This window comes from Vanessa cardui, chromosome 28 (assembly GCF_905220365.1).
Source record: "Vanessa cardui chromosome 28, ilVanCard2.1, whole genome shotgun sequence".
In the NCBI taxonomy this organism is placed as follows: domain Eukaryota; kingdom Metazoa; phylum Arthropoda; class Insecta; order Lepidoptera; family Nymphalidae; genus Vanessa; species Vanessa cardui.
The window spans coordinates 6,738,825-6,762,890 of NC_061150.1; the positions used below are offsets into that span (position 1 = coordinate 6,738,825).

General features: G+C 33.2%; 2 protein-coding genes across 2 annotated transcripts; one reads left to right on the forward strand and one right to left on the reverse strand.

Moving 5' to 3' along the window:
• Positions 1-9,214: 9,214 nt before the first annotated feature.
• Positions 9,215-13,836, forward strand: LOC124541514. Its single transcript, XM_047119429.1, has 5 exons — positions 9,215-9,227; positions 9,887-10,006; positions 10,770-10,838; positions 12,592-12,725; positions 13,528-13,836. Exons 1-5 carry the CDS (start codon positions 9,215-9,217, stop codon positions 13,687-13,689), a joined length of 498 nt encoding a protein of 165 aa, XP_046975385.1. The 3' UTR covers positions 13,690-13,836.
• Positions 13,837-15,305: 1,469 nt separating this feature from the next.
• Positions 15,306-19,691, reverse strand: LOC124541666 (cardioactive peptide). Its single transcript, XM_047119593.1, has 4 exons — positions 19,571-19,691; positions 18,216-18,297; positions 17,651-17,718; positions 15,306-15,738 (listed from the first exon to the last, which is right to left on the reverse strand). Exons 1-4 carry the CDS (start codon positions 19,640-19,642, stop codon positions 15,583-15,585), a joined length of 378 nt encoding a protein of 125 aa, XP_046975549.1. The 5' UTR covers positions 19,643-19,691; the 3' UTR covers positions 15,306-15,582.
• Between the last annotated feature and the right edge of the window lie 4,375 nt (positions 19,692-24,066).

The following is a 24,066-nucleotide window of genomic DNA, read 5'->3' on the forward strand; positions in this document are numbered from 1 at the left end:
CCAAGTATTCCCAAGACTTTATCCCACATGTGGGATCGCTGATCGCATTAGTTAATAGTCACAAATGGTTGTTTTATATAAAATAGTATATAAGATATAGAACACATTAAATTTTATTTTTTTATTAAAATGATACTAAATATATAATTGTTTTATTTCTATATATAACTACTGAAAAAAGATAAGCAAGCCTTACGTTAATAGATTTACGTAATAGGCTATTTGACTGGTTTTTAATTAAAAATTCCATATTTAAATGGCACGCAAAAACACTACTTGGACAATATGGCGCTGCAATGAGGTCGGTGACGTCACTTGTCTGTATTTTGATCTGTGGTACATATAGAAGGCAAGCAAGGTTAACAAGCAAGTGACTTCATCATAAGCCCGGCCAATCAGGAGCGCTCTGTGTCACGTGGCAAACGTTTTATAAAGTGCGTTTTTATTTATGGATTTTTGAATAAATTAAGTATTATTTTCAACTTTCGTTAGTAAATAAACATTTTTAACCTCTTATATACTGATTACAGTAATTGACATTTTATTTTTCTCATTATCAATCAATATCAAAATCAAAATAAACTTTATTCATGTGGGCTTTTACAAGCACTTTTGAATCGTCAATTAACAATTAAGTGAAGCTACCACCGGTTCGGAAAGTAGATTTTACCGAGAAAAACCGGCAAAAAACTTAGTAGTTACTCTTTTTCAACATTTAAAAATATACAATGTCATGTTAGTTAATACAATTATTAAAATGAATATAAAAATAGCTTATTCATGCGATTTGCTAACTCAGCTATACTGTGCACTACTAAGAGCTTATGATTAATATATCTCTATTTATAATACAACACTACTACAACACACTACTTATATACACTTTGATTTTACTTCCAAAATTTCGATAACGGTTTCGTTGACGTACTAATTGCTATATTTTAAATCCACAATGACTCGACCAATGGTATCGCGTCAATTTGCTGTTAAATTTTGTTTATTTGGCTTTTTCTATTCGTGGTTGGAATAGAGTAGTAAAATTTCATTATGTTCTGTGAAAGTATTTTTTTAAATTAATGAGTCTTAAGTTTTATACCATACCAAATAATAATTAATTTAATTATTTACAAATTTCCTTTCCTTGTCTTAGAAATACTTGCTTATGTTAATACGTTTATATTATAACTATTTAATAAACTAATATTTTGTTATTGCATCGGATTTCATAAAAGTCTAATCGATTATAGAACGTTATATAAATGGCTGTATAAAATAATACAGGTGTTTTCCCGCACAAAAAAAAATATTAAAGGAAAAAAAAACAAAAGAGAGTCGCGCATGGAACGAAAATTGTCATTTTCGTTCATTTTTTGTTAATTTATTTAATGTCAATTAACGACTATAATATTTATAATATGAAACAAATAATAAATAAATATTCTGTGTACTTTTATTACTGACAAATTTTCGACAGTTAACAATAATTATTTAAAGATTGAACCTAAGGATCTGAGATATTTTTATTACTAAAAGTTATAAATTTCGGGATATTTACCATGTTTTTTATTTTTAATCGGTGGAGCTCGATATTTCGAAATTATCTACGAATGTCTTGTTCGCGAGACAGTTCGAAGATAATGTCGAAATATCGTTAATAACTTTTGTAATAAAAATAACCACGTTAATTTAAAATCTGAGATATTTTGCCCCCTACACCAACAAGGCATTTAAAACATATCAACAAATAACTCATACAAAACATGCTATAGTAATTCCAAACCCCATAACACTTCGCTGGCGTAAACAATGGGAAAACGATACACAAACAACTACTAAGACAAAGAACTCTTTCCTTATTTACATACTGAAAACATAAGTACGTCGACTAGTAAAGCTTTGGTAAGAAAAGCGTATTTCGCGGTTAAAAATCCAAATAGCTAAATTTCTTAAATTTAATAAATATTAATAATGTAACCACACCTAAGCATATCACCAATCATAGATCGTTAAATAATTATGATTTTTAGTCTGTAGCAAAATTTCTATAACCAAAATATTACGGTATTAAGTCAGTGAAATGGGCTATTTGACTGGTTTTTAAAATCCATTTTATATTATTTAGTAGAGGTTACGGAACCCAGTAATAGTTGAGTTTTTTATTTCTAGTACATATTTGCCGAAAAATATCATATTAAAAAATCCATATTTAAATAGCGCGCAAAAACGCTACTTGGACAATATGGCGCTGCAATGGGGCCGGTGTCGTCACTTTCTTTTATTTTAATAGGTGGTACATACAGTAGAAAAGCAAAGTTACCATGAAAGTGACTTCATCATAAGCCCGGCCAATCAGGAGCGTTTTGTGCCACGTGACAAACGTTTGAAAAAATACATTTTTATTGATGGATTTTTGAATAAATTAGGGATTATTTTCAACTTTCGTTACTAAATAACCATTTTTAAACTCATAATAGACACTGATTGCAATAATTCACAATTTATTTTTCGCATTGTCAAATAGCCTATAATACATAGATTGTTAAATAATAATGATTTTTAGTCTATAGTAAAATTCTATAATCAAGATATTACGGTAACGGTAACGGTTAAGTCCGTGAAATTCAATGACATGACAGTTCAAATATTTGTAATGGCGGCCATATTTGACGTTTACGGCTGCGTTCAGTAAGCGTGTTTCTAATGATAACTTTGTGTGGGTTACGGTAGATTAGATTTTTTTTCTAGTATAGGTTGGCGGACGAGCATATGGACCTGATGGTAAGTGGTCACCATCGCCCATAGACAATGGCGCTGTAAGAAATATTAACTATTCCTTACATCGTCAATGCGCCACCAACCTTGGGAACTAAGTTATGTCCCTTGTGACTGTAGTTACACTGGCTCATTCAATCCGGAACACAACAATACTGACTGTTGTTTGGCGGTAGAATAACTGATGAGTGGGTGGTACCTACCGGGCCCTACCACCAAGTAAATTGGTATCAAATACTCCGACGACCTGTAAATTGGTATCAAACGCCCGTTTCAGGTGATTCTGGAGGAGTTCTCGCCTGAAGAGTGCGCGGAGCTGTTCCCCCCGGAGCGCAACCTGAGGAACGGCCTCAACACGAGCACGCAGATATGCTACGGCGACAAGACCACGTCCAGGGATACGTGCCAGGTAACCGAGGGCAGTTCTGATGAGTGACAGCTCCCAGTGACACGACACTACTCTGAAACTTATCTAAAATCCAGGGTTGCCAGTGCCCATTCACCTAATTCCCCAAAAATCTAAGCAAAGTTCCCCAAATTCGGGGAAAAATATGATCCAATTCCCCACACAGAAATAAAGGAAAAATCTTTCCTTTCCTTTTTTTTTATTGCCTCTCTACTTGTCCTTAAGGAATCAATCGTGTCTGTGTGTAGTCCTTTACTATACCCAAACTAAGGGTGTTCTATATTGTGTCCTTTTTGGAGGTGAAGGAAAACATCGTGAGGAAACCTGCATGTGACTTATTGCGACGAAATTTTACCACAAGTGCAACCATCAGCAGCGTAGTGGAATATTCTCATAAGCTACTCAAATCAAAATAAACTTTATTCACGTAGGCTTTTACAAGCACTTTTGAGTCGTCATTTAACAATTAAGCGAAGCTACCACTGGTTCAAAATACATTGGTAAAAAGGCATATTATTAGATACAAGATTTTATAGATGATAAAAAAGCGCGGAGTTAATACCTGTTGACTTCCAAGCAGGATATATTAATTTAAATAATTGTATTAACTAACATGACTTTTTTAAATGTTAAAAAAGAGTAACTATTGAGTTACCGGTTCTTCTCGGTGGAATCTACTTTCCGAACCGGTGGTAGCTTCACTTAATTGTAAAATGACGATTCAAAAGTGCTTGTGAAAGCCTACTTGAATAAAGTTTATTTTGATTCATAACTCAGTGTCCCCTTAACGATTCTGCAGGGCGACAGCGGGGGCCCCTTACAGCTGAAACACATGCAAATCCACTGCATGTACACAGTGGTGGGCGTGACGTCATACGGGCACGCCTGCGGGTTGGTGGGCGAGCCGGGCATATACACGCGCGTGGCGGCCTACGTGCCCTGGATCGAGAGCATCGTGTGGCCTTGAACCATATATAACACAAATACTAACTTATATTTAAAAAAAAAAAAACTTTGCTCACTAAACTATTAGTACTAAGTATTATTTAAATAAAACTAATTATAACGGATGAATCGCGTATATTAATTATTTTTAAACATCCCGACGTTTCGAGCACTTTGCAGTGTTCGTGGTCACGGGTAGACGGGTAGGTAGGTAATTAATATACGCGATTCATCCGTTATAATTAGTTTTATTTAAATGTGTAATAATCGCGAAAATTTAAGACAACATTACTAAGTATTATGTTGTTGTCTTATTAGAATGCAGTGTTGCTTATAATTGGGGCATCATTTAGTCTAGATCTTCTTTTGTTTATTAGCATGTACAATTGTAAGAATGTATGCTCTGTTAGCGACCTATCTAATAAATAAAATAAAATGAAATAAAAACACTATAGCCATATATACACAGAGCCGGATTTAAAGTTCTGGAGGCCCCCGGGCCACAAAGCATAGGGCCCTAGATAAACAGAAGCGTGAAAAACCTAATAATTATATTATCATGAATTAATTACTTTTTATATTTCAATCAGTAGCTATGATTTATTTACTTGTATCGTTAAGTTTTAAAATATTAAATAATAATATTATTATAATTTGACTATATTTCGGTATTTGTTAAGTTGCTGAAAACTGTGGCCCCCCACGTGGAGGCCCCAGGGCAGTTGCCCCGGTTGCCCTCCCCTAAATACGGCCATGTCTATACATATAATAAAATTGGAGTGTCTATTTGTAACATTAAAATAGCCCTTTTTTACTCAATGCATATGTATACACGGTACATATTATAAGAAAATAACATTTTTTTATAATTTTTGTCTGTCTAATTGTTCCGACTAATCTCTGGAACGACTGGACCGATTTTGATGGGACTATCTCTAGCAGATAACTGATATAATAAGTATCTTAGGCCATAATTTTGTTTTTGTAAGCTAGTAATATAATAAATTAAAAATAAACTTTTTGTTACTAAATAATTCACTTTTCTTAATTTTGTAAAATATTATGAATGTAATATTAAGAATTTCCTGCCAATGTTTTGGCTTTTTTTATTATATAAGATTATAAATCAATTGAGATTCAATTTAAAAGACAAGAGATTAAGACTGTAAAAAAACCAATTCATATTCAAAATGGCTTTATTATTGCAAATTTATAAATAAGTTTATTTATAAAACGTAAAGTTGGACATTTATGACGTAACCAAAAATCTTTGGTTCAAACCGTGGTGGAACAGTCGTGAGGCAACCTACACATGTATTCTGCCATATTTAATGCGATGGGAAAGTCACCATCGCTATAGAATAAGCACTAAGAACTTCATTGCCAACTTATTGGCAACACAGATGTTATGTCCTGGGCTTAGGGCCATATGTAAGCCCGTCTGGGTAGTTACCATCCTCTCATCAGATATTTTACCGCCGAACAGCTGATAAATAGTGTTTCAGTTTGAAGAGTGAGTGAGCCAGTGTAACTACACGCAAAAAATAAGGAATAGTTAATATTTCTCATAGCACTTTTGTCTGTTGGTAGTGACCACTTAAAAAATGTCGCCTTTACACTGGCTCACTTCACTATTCCAGTTTGGTGTAAGATATTTGATGTGTGGTTGGTACCTATACGCCAAGTAACGTAGAGTAAGCTCCAAGTATTCCCAAGACTTTATCCCACATGTGGGATCGCTGATCGCATTAGTTAATAGTCACAAATGGTTGTTTTATATAAAATAGTATATAAGATATAGAACACATTATAAATTTTATTTTTTTATTAAAATGATACTAAATATATAATTGTTTTATTTCTATATATAACTACTGAAAAAAGATAAGCAAGCCTTACGTTAATAGATTTACGTAATAGGCTATTTGACTGGTTTTTAATTAAAAATTCCATATTTAAATGGCACGCAAAAACACTACTTGGACAATATGGCGCTGCAATGAGGTCGGTGATGTCACTTGTCTGTATTTTGATCTGTGGTACATATAGAAGGCAAGCAAGGTTAACAAGCAAGTGACTTCATCATAAGCCCGGCCAATCAGGAGCGTTCTGTGTCACGTGGCAAACGTTTTATAAAGTGCGTTTTTATTTATGGATTTTTGAATAAATTAAGTATTATTTTCAACTTTCGTTAGTAAATAAACATTTTTAAACTCTTATATACTGATTACAGTAATTGACATTTTATTTTTCTCATTATCAATCAATATCAAAATCAAAATAAACTTTATTCATGTGGGCTTTTACAAGCACTTTTGAATCGTCAATTAACAATTAAGTGAAGCTACCACCGGTTCGGAAAGTAGATTTTACCGAGAAAAACCGGCAAAAAACTTAGTAGTTACTCTTTTTCAACATTTAAAAATATACAATGTCATGTTAGTTAATACAATTATTAAAATGAATATAAAAATAGCTTATTCATGCGATTTGCTAACTCAGCTATACTGTGCACTACTAAGAGCTTATGATTAATATATCTCTATTTATAATACAACACTACTACAACACACTACTTATATACACTTTGATTTTACTTCCAAAATTTCGATAACGGTTTCGTTGACGTACTAATTGCTATATTTTAAATCCACAATGACTCGACCAATGGTATCGCGTCAATTTGCTGTTAAATTTTGTTTATTTGGCTTTTTCTATTCGTGGTTGGAATAGAGTAGTAAAATTTCATTATGTTCTGTGAAAGTATTTTTTTAAATTAATGAGTCTTAAGTTTTATACCATACCAAATAATAATTAATTTAATTATTTACAAATTTCCTTTCCTTGTCTTAGAAATACTTGCTTATGTTAATACGTTTATATTATAACTATTTAATAAACTAATATTTTGTTATTGCATCGGATTTCATAAAAGTCTAATCGATTATAGAACGTTATATAAATGGCTGTATAAAATAATACAGGTGTTTTCCCGCACAAAAAAAAATATTAAAGGAAAAAAAAACAAAAGAGAGTCGCGCATGGAACGAAAATTGTCATTTTCGTTCATTTTTTGTTAATTTATTTAATGTCAATTAACGACTATAATATTTATAATATGAAACAAATAATAAATAAATATTCTGTGTACTTTTATTACTGACAAATTTTCGACAATTAACAATAATTATTTAAAGTTTGAACCTCAGGATCTGAGATATTTTGTCCACTGCACCAATAAGGCATTTAAAACATCAACAAATAACTCATACAAAACATGCCATAGTAATTCCAAAGCACTTCAACCCCATAACACTTCGCCGGTGTAAACAATGGGAAAACGATACACAAACAACTACTAAGGCAAAGAACTCTTTCCTTATTTACATACTGAAAACATAAGTACGTCGACTAGTAAAGCTTTGGTAAGAAAAGCGAATTTCGCGGTTGAAAATCCGAATAGCTAAATTTCTTAAATTTAATAAATATTAATAATGTAACCACACCGAAATATATCACCAATTATAGATCGTTAAATAATTATGATTTTTAGTCTATACAAAATTTTCTATAATCAAGATATTACGGTATTAAGTCCGTGAAATTCAATGACATGACAGTTCAAATGTTTGTATTGGCGGCCATGTTTGATGTTTACGGCTGCGTTCAGTAAGCGTGTTCCTAATAATAATTTGGTGCAGGTGAAAAAATTATAAATATTTATAGTAGCGACCCGTCCCGCTGTAATTATAAAAATATACTGCAGAAGATCGCACAATATTTTTTCAGTCATTCTCTACTGTTATGCATGTATCATATATAGAAAGAAAGAAAGAAATGTTTATTAGGACACGAAACATAATAAAAAGTTTAAAAAATAAAAAAAGTAACTACTGACAAACTTAATCTACAAAAAAACAACAACAAAACAAAATAATGATAATTAACGTATTCTACCAAAAGGTGTACCATTTAACATATAAACATTCCTCTTGAAAAATCTATCTAATAAAAAAAAACACATCAAAATCCGTTCGGTAATTTCAAAGATCTAAGCGTACATAGGCACAGACAGCGGCAAGCGACTTTGTTTTATACTATGATAATGATGTTATATAAATTATCGATCAAAATTTTGGAAAAAGTTATATGTTATATGAAAAGTAAAGGATGTATTTGTTTAGTTTTTTAATTTATCAAAGCGATATGGAAGCGTAGGGATAGGTTTCGATCGGTCTGAGACCTGCACGTAATTACAACAACAACAACAGCCTGTAAATTCCCCACTGCTGGGCTAAGGCCTCCTCTTTCTTTGAGGAGAAGGTTTTGAACATATCCCAACATGCTGTTCCAATGCAGGTTGGTGGTATACACATGTGGCAGAATATCTATAAATTAAACACAATATGAAAGTTTTTTACTATGTTTTTTTTTTTACCTAACACAACTAAACAAATTAAGCACCTGAAAATTCAGTGATGCTTGCCTGGGTTTGAACCCACAATCATCGGTTAAGATGCACGCGTTCTAACCACTGGGCTATATCGGCTCTCAACGAAATTATTAATATAGATTAAATACTCCCCTGTATTAATCCATCGTGATGTTTAAAAATTGACCGTAACAGCGAGTTACATTAAGTAATTATATATTCAATACATGTTTCCTTTTCCATCAATTTTTAACGTATTCATCGAAAAACTTTGAAAGCATAAGTTTGTAACTCTTTGATATATAATATTAGCAAATTTAATTTGTACATTTTATAAGTAAGAGCCGAGATGGCCCAGTGGTTAGAACGCGTGCATCTTAACCAATGTTTTCAGGTTCAAACCCAGGCAAGCACCACTATATTCATGTGCTCAATTTGTCTTTATAATTCATCTCGTGCTCGGAGGTGAAGGAAAACAACGTGAGGAAACCTGCATGTGTCTAATTTCATTGAAATTCTGCCACTTATGCATTCCACCAACCCGCATTGGAACAGCGTGGTGGAATATGTTCCAAGCCCTCTCCTTAATGGGAGAGGAGGCCATTAGCCCAGTAGTGGGAAATTTACAGGCTGTTACTTTACTTTACTATAAGTAAATGATGATAGTAGATGGTATTTTGTTCGTTTGTGCGATTAAGCATTTTTAGTTAGTATTACCATATAATTCTTTTTTTACAAATTAAATGAATAGTAATCCTGTGCCCAGGCTTGCCTACGAACGGCACAGAATAGGAATGGCTGGAGGAAGGTGGTGCGCAGTGTTCAGGAGATCCACACACATTTTATTTATTATTATATTTGTTGATTATTTTGCGTTTAAATTATTTTAATTTTTAAATTATTTATTTAATTAATTCATCATCATATTAAGAAGGCTTGCTCTTTCCCCCAATCAGATTGAATTGGTTTAAAATAAAAATATACTTTATTCAAGTAGGCTTTTCCATGCACTTTTGAATTGTTATCCCTTATATGTAAATAACCCATAAAAGAATATAAGTTTAATCACAGTTATACATATTGTTAACTCATATATATAGAAACTTATTTTTGTAGTATTTACCTTTTGCGATAATAAATTATTATTATACTTTTAAAGAACTATATTAAAAGTAAACCTACCACCGATTTGAAATTAAAAAAATATAAATATATATTAATTATTTAAAAAAATAATCTTCCCTATAGATGTAAAATAATATCGTTGAATAAATATTTAAAACGCGTCCTCCCTCCCACGTAGTAAACAAACTCAGCTTCCTTATAAAAAGGGGGTTGGTCCAATGGATCGTCACTTCATCCTCAACTGCGGGACAGCCATCTTGTGAAGCGTTTCGTTATTGCTTCAGTCATGCTGAAGTTGGTTGCAATTGTATCCTTAATGCTAATCGGTAAGAATTATTTAATTATTTTAATTAGCTATAAAAACAATAAAACATTTGTTTGTAAAGATGAGATTCAAACCCAGGCAAGCACCACTGAATACTCATGCGCTTAATTTGTGTTCATCATTCATCTCATACTCGGTGGTGAAGGAAAACATCGTGAGGAAACCTGCATGTGTATAATTTCATAGAAATTCCGACACATTGTGAATTCTTTCAATCCGTATTGGAACAGCGTGGTGGAATGTGTTCCAGACCTTTTCTACAAAAGGGAGAGGAGCCTTAGCCACTATTTAGCCCATATTTGTTGTAAAGATAAAAAAAAATAGGGAATTTTGCCTTAGTCAGTCTGGGTAGGTACCACCCACTTATCACATAATCAACTAAAATCTTATTATTATGCGGTTTAGGTTTCACGTGAGTGAGCCAGTGTAACTGCAGGCACTCGTGATATAACATCTGAGTTTCCAATAGTTTTAGTAAAGTTAATAGTGTATGACATTTCTTTCACCACTATTTCTATAGTGGTGACAACTAACTGATGGTGAACATGACCGTTATTAAAGTTTCATAACATTAGCCTCCAGGCAGTTTCAAAAATAAACTCACATATATGATAACCCAATACCAAAAATACATATCGGCCGTATAAAAGATCTTTTTTTGTGGTGATGGCATTTTTATTAAATTACCTGGCATTTGTCTAGCAGTGGGAAATTTTGAGGTTGTGATCATTAATTCATATTAAATTGATATTATTTTGTGCCAGCGACATGGTCGCAGGCTGAATGTAGGCGTTATAAAAGAGAAGCCGCCTCGTCCAGAGACACCGACACAGGTATTCCAATATGGAATGTTCTAGAATCTAGATATGCATGAATATGTTAGCGTGCATGTTGATCGATTTAAGGAGGTGTACTGTTTGTGTCGTTTTCATACTAAATGTTTGAAATTTAATTTATTAGCATAACACGGCTTTGCAATGTGGTCCTTCGTTGATCGTTTGCAAGAGCAATCGTGATATAAGCTACGTTATATATATTAAGTGTTTCGTAACTGTCGTTGACCATATTTTTTAAAATGGAACCAGGCCAGAGTACTGGACGAAAAACCGTTGAACCTATCTAAAGGTTACTAAGTTATTTTTCCGATGACCGATTATCATAACTCGTTTGATTGGACTACGTAAGGCATAATTACTAAGAGAAAAGAGGGAAGGGGGGGGTTACATTAGGAGAAGGAGCTTGTAGAAGATGGCGACGGTTTTCATGGATACGCCACTAGGTCCCGGGTTCGACTCCCAGCCGAATCGATTTAGAAAAAGTTTTCAAAGTATATATGTGGTTTTTACTGATGGGATCGTGTGTTTTTAGATATCATTATTGAAACGCCATTTTGCATTCATATCATACTAGTCTCATTAGAATAAACTAGAATAAACATAAGGGATGTAAAAAGTAGAGGATAGATACTGACCTCTTGAGCTACTGTATTTGATTGAGGGAAACAGGAATATTAGTAACATATTTTAATAAAGCCTTGAAAGTATCCATTGCTTTATATTATACGATATAATAATCTCTCTGCGTCTGTTTGTCTGTCTAAAAGCGTTAATCTCAAAAACTACCTACTAATTTACAATTTTCACCAGCTTTTATTGTATTATTTATTATAGTTTTGTGTAAATTATATCAAATATGGCGATGATTGTACAATGAGATGAAAAAGTCATGCTAATTAAAAGTTTTACTAGCTTATAATTTGAGCTATATGTTAAGACGAAATTTTTTATATAGAACCTTATTATTCGCACATGACATTGGCGGAAATAGCCAGGGCCTTATTGGCATAAATAAAAAAAAGAAAAGTAACGGCATAAGTTAAGTCGTAAGATATATTGTTTAATGTAATTAAATTAACATTAATGAATCATGCATATTATTCAACACAAAATTAAGTAGATGATAAAAAAGCGTGGAGTTTATACTTCTTAACTTCCAGACAGGATATATTACATAAAGTATAGTACGATACAAAGTAGATGTAGCATCGGAAAATGCAATGAAATGGAAATAAAACCGATTACTGCTGATTTACACGACCAATAGAAACAGCTCCCTATCGCGCTATTTGACGCCATTCGTCGCTATAGATTCTCGCGTCAGTTCGACCCGAGACAGCGAGTGCGTGTAAATCGACGCGTCAAATTGACGAATATATTAGTTCATATGATATTACAAGTTATTACGTTTGTGCAAAGATCATATTCGCATAAGAAATAAATAATGATAATTTGGGACAGCTTACTCAATTCGGATGTGATTGGTTTTACGAATTTTGCCGATGTGATCTAAGTTGTGTCCTACTATACTTAACTAACATAATCAAATGATGAAAATGAGTTTGATGACGATTCTTCTCGAAATCATTTACTTTCTGAACTTGTGGCTTTACTTCATATGAAACTCGAAGGTGTTTGTAAAAGCCTTCTTGAATAAAGTACATATGCCTATTTTGGTTTTATTTGTAATGTAATTCTGTGACATGATAACTATTAATAATAATACATTAATATTGATTGTCTCCTGTAGGCAGTTCGCTATGGGCTGCGAGCATTTCCTGTGATTCTTGTGGAAGCGAATGTGCGTCTGCGTGTGGAACCCGACATTTCCGGTCCTGCTGCTTCAACTACCTGAGGAAGAAGCGAGGACCTGACTCCCTTAAGGTGAACTATCCAATCATTTGTCTCTTTAGACTTTTTTTTTCATAGACATCCTGCCACACGTGTATTCCACCAACCCGCATTGGATTAGTAGAAGAGGATGCCTAGGCAGCAGCAATATTTACAGGCTGTTCTTGTAGTATATATATAATATATGGACCAGCAAAGAAGCCACTTAATGGTTATTAATTATGACTTTGGTGCTGTAATTAATCATTCCACACTCCAATGTGCCAAACCTTGGGAACTAAGATGTCCCTTGTGCTTGTACTTAGTTCACTAACCCATTGATTTGAACACGATGATACCTAAGAGTCGAGATGACCCAATGGTTAGGACGCGTGCTTAAACGATGAGTGCGGGTTCAAAACAAATTTTCAAGTCCTTAATTTGTTTTTATAATTCATCTCGTGCTTGACGGTGAAAGAAAACATCGTGAGGGAATGTATATTCCACTAACCTGCATTGGAACAGTGCGGTGGAATATGTTCCAAAACTTCTCCTTAAAGGAGGCCGTAGCCCAGTGGTAAAAAGTCTATTGTTGTTGTTGTTTGTTGATACCCATTGCTGTTTGCTGATGACTACCAATACGGCCTTGCACAAAGACCTACTCATGAGGATATTATTGAAAGAGTATATTTGAAGAAGTCAAAAGCAGTTGAGGACTGGAAGGGAGTCATGACATCATAAAGTATCAAAACGCTTTTCGTGATGACGTCATAAGAAAATATGTCTTCCATCAAGGCATACGAGCTGGTCTTACTCAAAATGTTCCAAAAAGTTTCATAGCGTGTTTCTCTTACAGTTCCTGCCGCATAATTTCCACGACTGGTATGATAACAGCATGAAACCAAGGTCGTTCGCCATGGATGAAATCCCTGACATATGGAGCGTGATGCCAGGGGAATTTAAGTCGTATCCCTATGACGACATGTTTGAAAATAGACTGCAAGCATACGAAACATAAATGGTTCTACGGCTGTAATATCATGTAAAATCTGTATATAGATTTAAACTGTAATAAAATGTAAAAGAAAACATACTTTTAACATTGTTTGTCCTTTTAAAAGACTTTGTATCTTAAATGGCTGGAGAGATATAAAATCTTGAATATTTAAAAGCATGTTATAATTTATATTGTAGAATATTAATTAGAAAATAAATAACTTTTAATGATGTATTATTATTTCATTCTGATACATTATTGAAATTCCCAAAACTTATAATACGATTATAACATAGTGTAAAACAAACTCTGTCTGTCATTGTGTATGCTTAGATCTTTAAAATTACGCAATGGATTTTGATGCAGTATTTTTAATAGATAGAGTGATTCAAGAGGAAGTGTTATATGTATATTACATTCACAATATAGTAGAGAAACACTGATAATTTTAGAGGTCTCCAATGTGTTCTTATGCTAACGCCGACTGAAATCTACGAGAAAGATCAAAATAATGCATTACCGTATCCATTAGGGCACAGGGAGCGCGTGCCCAGGGATTGAAAGGACTATTTCTCTCAAACAGTGCACACGTTGACTGCAAAGTACTCTGTAAGTTTTCAAAATTATTTCGGATTCAATTTCAAGTATGGCCAGCCCACTTGCTTGCAGCTTGTTAATCCGATGGGCTATGTCGATGACTTTGGTTCTCTGACATATCGCCTCATTTCTGATGAGATCCATCAGAGAAAAGCAAAGACTATGATATGTGTTCATAATAATTTCGGCTTAAAATAAAAATTACAAGTCATAACATCTAAAAATAATTGAGGACAGTTCGAACGTACATTAGGAGCTGTAAGTCCTGAATGGAATTGAACTTAAAACACATGAATCTTAACCAGAAACAGTGGGTTCATACCAAGATAAGTACCATTTAATTTTTGCGTTCTTCATTTGTCTTTATAATTCAATTGTAACGGGTTTAGAACTTGCAAGGGATTTAATAAAAATCGCATATGAGAATCAGCCAGCAAGGTCTCAGCCAACTCAGACCTTAAACAGCAAGATATTCTCCTAAATTAAAAGAATTAATGATATTTTATAAATAATTTGTAAAAAATACATTGGTAAATAAGACATGTAATTCAATACAAGATTATACATATGATAAAAAAGCGTGGAGCTAATACTTTTTGACTAACTCGACAGGATATTACATATTACATATACATTTACAATAAAGTTAATTTTGATTTTGATTTTTGAGAACTGAACCAACTTAAAATGGGGCATTTTTTTAAAGAGATATTGTTACAGCCTGACTTACTTCTTATATAATAGCTATCTGCCAACATAGTAAAATACCCAATTCTAGGTAAATGTGCTTTTTTGGAAATGATGAGTTAATTAAAATAAATATTTTTCGTGAGAATTGTTTATTTTCTCGATTTAAACATCAATATTCCTTAAAATAATAACAATTATTAACAAATATAGCTCTTAAACTAAGGGAGTATGTTAATTATGTATTAAAAATTATTAAATAATAATCGTAGATAAAATTGTAATGTTGTCATTGATTAAAATTAAATTATTAAATAACTATATTATATTAATTTAAAAATATATACAATAATTAATAATGTCACCTCCTAGTTTAAATTTGAATATAATTTTATTAAACAGACAGCGCATACTTTTCCTTAAACATTTTCGCGCCGAAATATTCAAAATGGCGCTTTTGGATAACGTCAAATTTCATTCAAAATGGCGCTTAAAAATCAAACGCTACGGTAAGTAAAATATTTCGCTCGATTATTATAAGCCTTAATATACAAAATATAAGAGTCATTATTCCTTATTATTTCAATAAATGCACTCGTTTTTTTTATTCAGCCATTTTGTTTCGTGTTTTTAGTTGAAGAGTTCTTTTTGTTTCCGTCTCGCGATTTCGGCACTGGCTTCCTGGATAGCTTCGAATAATCTAGCCTCGTTTAATATCTGATGGGAGAGTTCGTCGATGGCATTAGCTTCAGAATCCATGGGCGCCATCACGTCATCATCTCCGAACTAGAAAAATTAATGATATCAAACACAAACTCTAATTCCTTTATTGAATATGGAAGCATCATATTAAACACTACTACCGTTTTGGTAAAGGAAACACCCTGACCTGAGAACCGGCGAAACTCAGCGGATTCTTTTTTGGCTAATTTATTAAATACATATTGAATATGAATAGAAACAGCCAGGAGGCGGTCGTTTCTAAAAAATACTAAGTATTGCTGTGTGGCGTTAGAATAGCTGACGAATTGGTACCTACCCAAAAGTTTGCACAAAGCCTTACTCAAACTCAAATTGCTTTATTCGATATAGAAGTTTTACAATTTCCTATTGATGGTCAATTGAAACAGTACCACCAGTTCGGAAAAGAAAATACCCTGACCTAAGAAGAACCGGCGAAAGAAACTCAGCGTTTTTTTTTTCTCATGTATTATAATATAAACAATTTAAATTAAATAAAATAGCCAGGAGGTGATCGTTTCATTCCCAAAGTGTGCTATTAATCATGAACACATTAATTGTATATACCTTTCGCATCCAAGCGTTCCTTAACAGTTTTTTTTTTAATTTGGCAACAAAAGCTTTCTGAACTATGTTAATATTATTAAAATATATATCAATATCTACAAATAGTATAAAGCAAAGTCGAGTTCAACAAGGCTTTACATACAATTTGTCGATTTAAAAACAAATATAAAACAGAAATATTTGTATTCTCCGGCTAGGAAAGTTGATATACTGAGCTTTTCTCTACTATAGTATGCACATCATGTATTATACACATAAATCTTCTCCGTGAATTACTTTGTTTATTTATGAAAATCGCATTAAAATGCGTTACGTAGTTTAAAAGATCCAAGCTTACAGAACGGAAGGGGCTTTGTTTTAAACTATGTAAAAGATTATAAGACTAAATTAATAAATAAATCGTATTATTCATTAAAAGATTACTTTTTGGAAAGAAACGCTTGGTGTTTTTGGGTTCCATAATAGGGCACTAATTACTGTAAATAACAGCATTGTAAATTTGTTTATATGAAAAGAGCAACTATGCGAGTTTCTTGCCGTTTCTTTTCGCTGGAAGCTGCCTTCCGAAACGGTGGTAGTGTTTAATTGTTGACGATTCAAAAACGCTTCATTGTGAAGTTTACTTGAATAAGATTGATTTTATATATTGATATGTACAGTCGGGGTAAGAAAAGGTTCGTCACCTTAAGATCTATTTTCGTTCGAGAATGACATATTGCGTCGCAATGATTTGATATTCAGATTCAAAAGGTACTAAGAGTTAAAGACTAAGATAAAGGAATGAATTTGAAAACTGACGAAGGTTTTCTTACTCTGACTGTACAGATAAATCGAGTTGGTATCGCAATTCTGAAGAACAATTTCGAATCTCAATACGATCGTGAAAGGTCAAAAAATATCATGAAGATTCACGCGTCAAAATAAAAAGACTTCTGTCTTCGTGAGAACTACACAACAGACTGGCGCGAAGTAGAGAGATGATTTCTATTCGAAATTTTTGGGATATATTCCAAAATCGAAAACTTTCTAAATTTGAATTTTTAAATAAATTCAAATTCTTTATCGTTTTAATTGGTAGCCAGGCTTAATGCTTGCCTGGGTATATATGACTCATTAATTGAGTTGATTCTACCCCTCAGTTCTTTGATAGGATGTTATGCATGGGTATCACCCATTAATTAGGTATTTCAAACAGCAGTACTCAGTATTGGTATGCTCTTGTAAAGGTGAGTCAGCCAGTGTAATAGGTACAAGGGACATAACATCTTAGTTCCTAGTTAGGCGCATCAGTTATGGTGCAGATGTACGGTGGTATTTCTTAATTGCGCGGTGGTGACTATTAACGTTAAACTATTTTTTTCTTTTTTCTTGATTAATTAATTAGTTTTACCTGACGTTGCCTGTATAACTCCTGGACTGGCATTCCAGGGATGGTCTGAGAGCGCTTGCGTCCACAGCCTGGAATTATAAAAACGTTTGAAGAACAAATCCCAGAATCACATTAACATAAGACACAATCGTCATTCCGAAAAAACCTACAGTTTTCTCGGAATGGCGACCTCCGTGGTCGAGTAGTGTGTACACCGGTTTTCATGGGTACGCCACTCCGATATAGAAAAAGTTCATTAGTTTTCTATGTCGTCTTGGGTTTGGGTGTTTGTGGTATCGTTACTTCTGAGTATGAGGTGAATTAAAAACACAACTTAAAAAGGTGGAAATCCCTGATGCTTCTTTGTCTGTGTAATATTTCTTACAGCGCCAATAGGAGTCAATAAGTGGTGGTGACCACTTAACATATTGGCGGATTTGTCACCTGCCAAAAATAAAAAATAAAACTTGACTAAGACCGATTATATAGTGACAGCTGTCGCCATAAGGCTTTGCTATGGTGTGAGAGTGTAAGAGAATATTCTCTATCTCTCTCTTTCTTATTGTCAAGTAAATTGTAGAGTTACCAGTGAAAGCATTGCAGAACGGCCTCTTCTTTGCTGTCAGGATGACGTCATCACTGAGCCGTGGGTCGTAAGATCTGGGGATCTGAAAACAGGAAACCATTTACATCATGGATGTGTTCAAAAACAAAATATATTCAAGTAGGCTTTTACAAGCAATTTTGAATCGTCATTTACTAACTACATTAGGCGAAGCTGCTACTGGCTCGGAAAGTTTTTTTTTTTTAAGTTATAGGTTGGCGGACGAGCATATGGGCCACCTGATGGTAAGTGGTCACCATCACCCATAGACAATGACGCTGTAAGAAATATTAACTATTCCTTACATCGTCCATGCGCCACCAACCTTGGGAACTAAGATGTTATGTCCCTTGTGCCTGTAGTTACACTGGCTCACTCACCCTTCAAACCGGAACACAACAATACTGAGTACTGTTATTTGGCGGCAGAATAACTGATGAGTGGGTGGTACCTACCCAGACGGGCTTGCACAAAGCCCTACCACCAAGAAAGTTCTACCAATAGCCGAAAGATCGGACAAGAAACTCAGTAGGTAGTTACTCTTTTTTAATTTAAAAATACAGTCACGTTAGTTAAATACGATTATATAGGTATGTAATATAATATTATGTATTCCAAGAAACCTTCCATTAGGATCCGATGTTATAATATCGGACTTACAATGAAAACTGTACGAAAAATTATTAATTAGAGTATTTTTTTATAGTATTACTTAACAGACTGTAAATTTAGTGGGCTAAGGCCTCCTCTCTCTTTGAGGAGAAGTTTTGGAACATACTCCACTACGCTGCTCCAATGCCGGTTGGTGGATACTCATGTGGCCGAATTTCGTTGAAATTACACAAATGCAGGTTTCCTCACGATGTTTTTTTTACCAGAACGAGATGGATTATAAACACAAATGAGGCACATGAATATTCAGTGGTGCTTGAACCCGCAGTCATCGGTTAAGATGCACGCGTTTTAACTACTGAGCTATCTCGGCTCACTATGAGAGCTTTTTTTTATAGTATTACATTTAAATTATTTATTAAGCCGTTTTTATTTATAATAATAATTAAAGAGGTTTAATGTATAATATTATTATATTGTAGAACGAAAGCTGAGATGGTCAAGGCGTCACCTTTCTAATGTGAAAAAGAAAACAGCATCCACCTTGGGTTGTCATGGTAACAAATTTAAAATATCAGTTGCATTCTTGATAAATTAATTAAAACTTTGTTCATCAGTAATTGTTAACATTTAATTAAATGTTTTAGTAAATGGTCGATTATAATTGTATACTATGAACTATTGACGTGTTAATTTATTATAATAAAAAAATAATGTATACATACTGTGGCTGTAAGACAGCAATCCAAGGCGCATAATGCGATTAAGAGCATTAACGAAACGCGGCAGACTGACATGGCGGGAAAAGTTGACAGTTGACAGCTGACAGTTGAAAAACAAAATGGCGTATCTGAAATAAAACGAAAAAATATTATTTAATCTGCAATACTGTTGACAGATAATATAGATGGTAAGGTTCAGCTCGAAACATGAAATATCTTTTTTTTAATTATCTCTGAAATTAAATATGACGGAAGATATCTCTATCAAATCATTTGACAACAACAACAACAGCCTGTAAATTCCCACTGCTGGGCTAAAGGCCTCCTCTCCCTTTGAGGAGAAGGTTTGGAACATATTCCACCACGCTGTTCCAATGCGGGTTGGTGGAATACACATGTGGCAAAACTTCTATGAAATTTGTCACATGCAGGTTTCCTCTCGATGTTTTCCTTCATCGCTGAGCACGAGATGAATTATAAAGACAAATTAATTAAGCACATGAATCAGCGGTGCTTGCCTGGGTTCAAACCCGCAATCATCGGTTAAGATGCACGCGTTCCAACCACTGGGCCATCTCGACTCTTCGAGATGGCGGTTTAATAGTTACAAATTACTATTATTTGATTAATAATAAGTAATTACATAATCTTGAATTTTATAATATGCCTTATTTAATAGTGTTTTATAACAAATAAAATATACTTTATTCAAGAAAGTATTTTTGAATCGAGATGTACTACGGGTACAAAATCAGTAGTAACCCTTTTTGTAATTTAAGCTACATTGGAAATTAACTACCATGGATTACCATTTATTAGTTATGGAAAGCAACGAATGATGGTACACTTTATTACCATAGACAGTGTTTATGGTAAGTGGTCACCATCCATAGAATGTACCTTAAGAAATATTAGCCATCTTACAGCACCATTGCGCTACTATCCTTGGGAGCTAAGATATTATGTCCCTTTAACCTTTAAGTACCGACGTGCATTTTTTGTAACGTTAGTACCGACGTGAGGCCTGAGAGGCCGCGTATATAATATCAGTTTTTTATATCAAAAGTATGAGTTGAATATTTTTCCTTATATTATGTTGAAAACTAAAGGGTTTTACGCAAAAATAACCATAGAAATAAATTCTACTTTATGAAACATGTAACTATAACACAATAATATTATTTGGCTTCAATTTCGGGAAAAATTTAGACCATTCGATATAAAAAATCAAAACACAAAAAATACTCCTTTCAGAATAGCAAAAAATAGCATTTCTAACTTATGACTAATATACCTCTTAGATAAAAAATAATACATTGTCATAAACCTTCTGAATAAAAAAACATCCACAGTCTAACTTCTCCTTAAATTTTAAGCCCTGTCAGGTCACACTTGTTTAGCGCACTACAAACAAACGTATATATTACACGAATAGTATGCATAGATCGATTTTCTTTTGAATTTAGGTTGATGTGAAAGAAAATATAAGCTGAGGAGACACAATTATTGACTTCCACAGCTTCAAGTAGTCCTGCCAAACTCATTCTACGTTCACGTGCAACCTTAGGCTACAAAATCTTTGCTTTATAATCTCTAATACTAATTGTTGGCTTTTTTTACAAATGTATCTCTATCAAAATGTTTTCCCGTATTAATATTATTTAAAAGACAAAAATTGACGCAACAAATATCTAAAATTCGGTGAAAATTGACATAGGCCACCGTCTTGCTCGGCGACTGCATGTGTATACTGTATCAATTTATTTATCTATACCGCTTTTCATAGAATTATAAAAAAATTTAAATTCAGTCTTTACTGTTTGTTTTGTCGTTATGAAGCATTAATCAAGTTAAAATGACTGCTTTTCCCTTCTTCGGAAGATGAGACCAGATCGTTGAATCCTTTGTAAAAACCAAATAAAGTTTATTCTTATGTTAGTAGGGAAAAACCCTGGGGGGTATTTTTTTTAATTCATTATTTTTTTAATTATTTCATTAATAGACAGAAGTCCCTGATGTATCTATATCTCATAATATCTTTAAAAATAACATATTATTTAAAATATAAATTAATAGAAAAACTTACGTTAGTACCGACGTGAGGCCTGTGAGGCCGCGTCGGAATTTCAAAAGGTGATTACTCACCAAATATGCCCGCTACAACAATATTTCCTGTTCCAATATCAATGAAGGCGCTAACCATGCAGCTACTGAAAAGCTGGATTCGATAATGTGCAGGGAAAGGGGTAAACTAGCAATTCGTATACCTGTTGGGGCCTGTGAGACCGCACGTCGGTACTTAAAGGTTAATAGTCATTTTACAAACTATATTAAAAGCTTCTACTGTTTTGGAATATAGATTCTACCGAGAACAACCGGCAAGAAGTAGCTACTTACTCTTTTTCTAAGATTCAAAATACAAAGTCCAATGAGTTAAATATATGTATGTTATATATCCTGCCTGAAAATCGACAAGTATTAGCTCCACGCATTTTTATAATCAACTAGCGATCTGCCGAGCTTCGCACGGGTGCAATACTGATACTAAATATGCTACGAAATTTGATTATTCACGACATCACATTACAAACTACGAAAATTATCATTGTTACTTTACTAGATTTTCCATGTGTTATACACAAAAGCCATCATCTCGAAATACTCTATCTATTAAAAAAACCGCATCACAATCCGTTGCGTAATTTCAAAGATCTAAGCATACATAGATACAGACAGCGGTAAGCGACTTTTTTATACTATGTAAGGTTAATTATTTCATACAAATATTTCGATTTATAAATCGGCAAACACTTCTAACACATAACACATTTACTAATACCATTATGGCGTACTATGCCACTTAGATCTTAAGCTTTAAATTTATATTAAATCGTGGCGCTCAGCGGGATATCTTGTCTATAAAATGCATTTTATAAAATAACGCAAATATATGTAGATATACTAATATTAAATGTGAAATTAACTGTTTGTTAATTGTTCATAAAATCAATATCAAAATCAAAATAAACTTTATTCAAGTGGGCTTTTACAAGCACTTTTGAATCGTCATTTAACAATTAAGTGAAGCTACCACCGGTTCGGAAAGTAGATTCTACCCAGAAGATCCGACAAGAAAATCAGTATTACTCTTTTTCAACATTTAAAAAATACAAAGTCATGTTAGTTAATACAATTATTTAAATTAATATATCCTGCGTGGAAGTCAACAGGTATTAATTCCACGCTTTTTTACCATAAAAATGCTTAGATGAAATTTGACAAGATTTTTAAATTTACTCCTCGAGGGGTAAAATTTGAGGTAACGGTTTGTGTAACAAATAAAAGGGAAAAACCACTTAGTGATCAATCAGGAAATCTCAGAAACTGTAACAAAGTATCGTACTAAATTGAAATTTACCAGGTTCCTTAAAGGGACTTATAAAAAAAATATTGAAACAATTTAGTTTTTAGTCTCGCTTTTATATTTGGACAGATATTTATTATTTAAACATTGACAAATGTCCAGTGTTTAATCGTTTTTATAAAAAAGAAGAAAAAAAAATTAATTGTTACTTTTATTAAAAAAAAATTTTGAAGTTGCGTTTTTGACAAATTTTGAAAAACCTAAAAAACTTGATAATTCAGAAATGGTTCACTTTTGGATCATGCGTATGGGGGTTTAAATTATTGCAAATAGTCACTCCCATCACCTCCTAGCGGATGTACGTCGAGTTACCATTAACCTTGTATAATATGTATGTGGTACAGTCAACCAACAATATTGTTGTTGATTAAATGAAAAAATAATTACTTGCATTATTTTTGTTATACTTATGTAAACATCCGCTTTGAACGGATTTCACGAAACCCCTGAAGGGTTAAAACGAGGGTTGTATGTTAAAAAAATAGAATTAAAATTCGATCCCAACACATCGAGTTTTAGTTCATTAAACGTTACCAGGTCTAATAAGGTCCGTAACTGTATTATGATAGTTTTCATACGAGGTCTTAAGCACTCCGTATTGCAGGAATGGAAAAAATAAAAAAATAATACCGCTGCCAATGTTTTAAAACTAGTAACTACTTAGTTTCTTGTTGGTATGGCAGATTTTTTGTTCTTAAACGATAGATTTTTTTTTGTCAAATTCTCAAATACATTTTAAAGAGTAAAGTAAAGTAACAGCCTGTAAATTTCCCAATACTGGGATAAGGCCTCCTTTCCCAGTAAGGAGAGGGTTTGAAACATATTCCACTATGCTGTCCCAATGCGGTGGAATACACGTGTGGCAGAATTTCGTTGAAATTAGACATATGCAGGTTTCCTCACGATGTTTGCCATTGCCGAGCACGAGATGAATTATAAACACAATTTTTGAAGACCTTTAACCAAAATAAATATTACTAACCCAACATGAAGTTTAATTGTTAAATTGACTTTTATCTTTTGAACAAGTTTTATCTTTCGGGTCCAAGGGTAAATATCTATCTATCTGTTTAAA

What these genes read in the sequence shown, in the direction of transcription:
- LOC124541514 (XM_047119429.1), top strand. An exon ending in TGTATCCTTAATGCTAATCG is followed by an intron (nt 10,007 to 10,769) that starts GTAAGAATTATT and finishes ATTTTGTGCCAG; the next exon opens with CGACATGGTCGCAGGCTGAA. An exon ending in GTCCAGAGACACCGACACAG is followed by an intron (nt 10,839 to 12,591) that starts GTATTCCAATAT and finishes TGTCTCCTGTAG; the next exon opens with GCAGTTCGCTATGGGCTGCG.
- LOC124541666 (XM_047119593.1), bottom strand. Translation starts at nt 19,642, where the DNA reads ATGTCAGTCTGCCGCGTTTCGTTAATGCTCTTAATCGCATTATGCGCC. An exon ending in ATTGCTGTCTTACAGCCACA is followed by an intron (nt 18,298 to 19,570) that starts GTATGTATACAT and finishes TCCTGTTTTCAG; the next exon opens with ATCCCCAGATCTTACGACCC. An exon ending in GTTCTGCAATGCTTTCACTG is followed by an intron (nt 17,719 to 18,215) that starts GTAACTCTACAA and finishes TTATAATTCCAG; the next exon opens with GCTGTGGACGCAAGCGCTCT.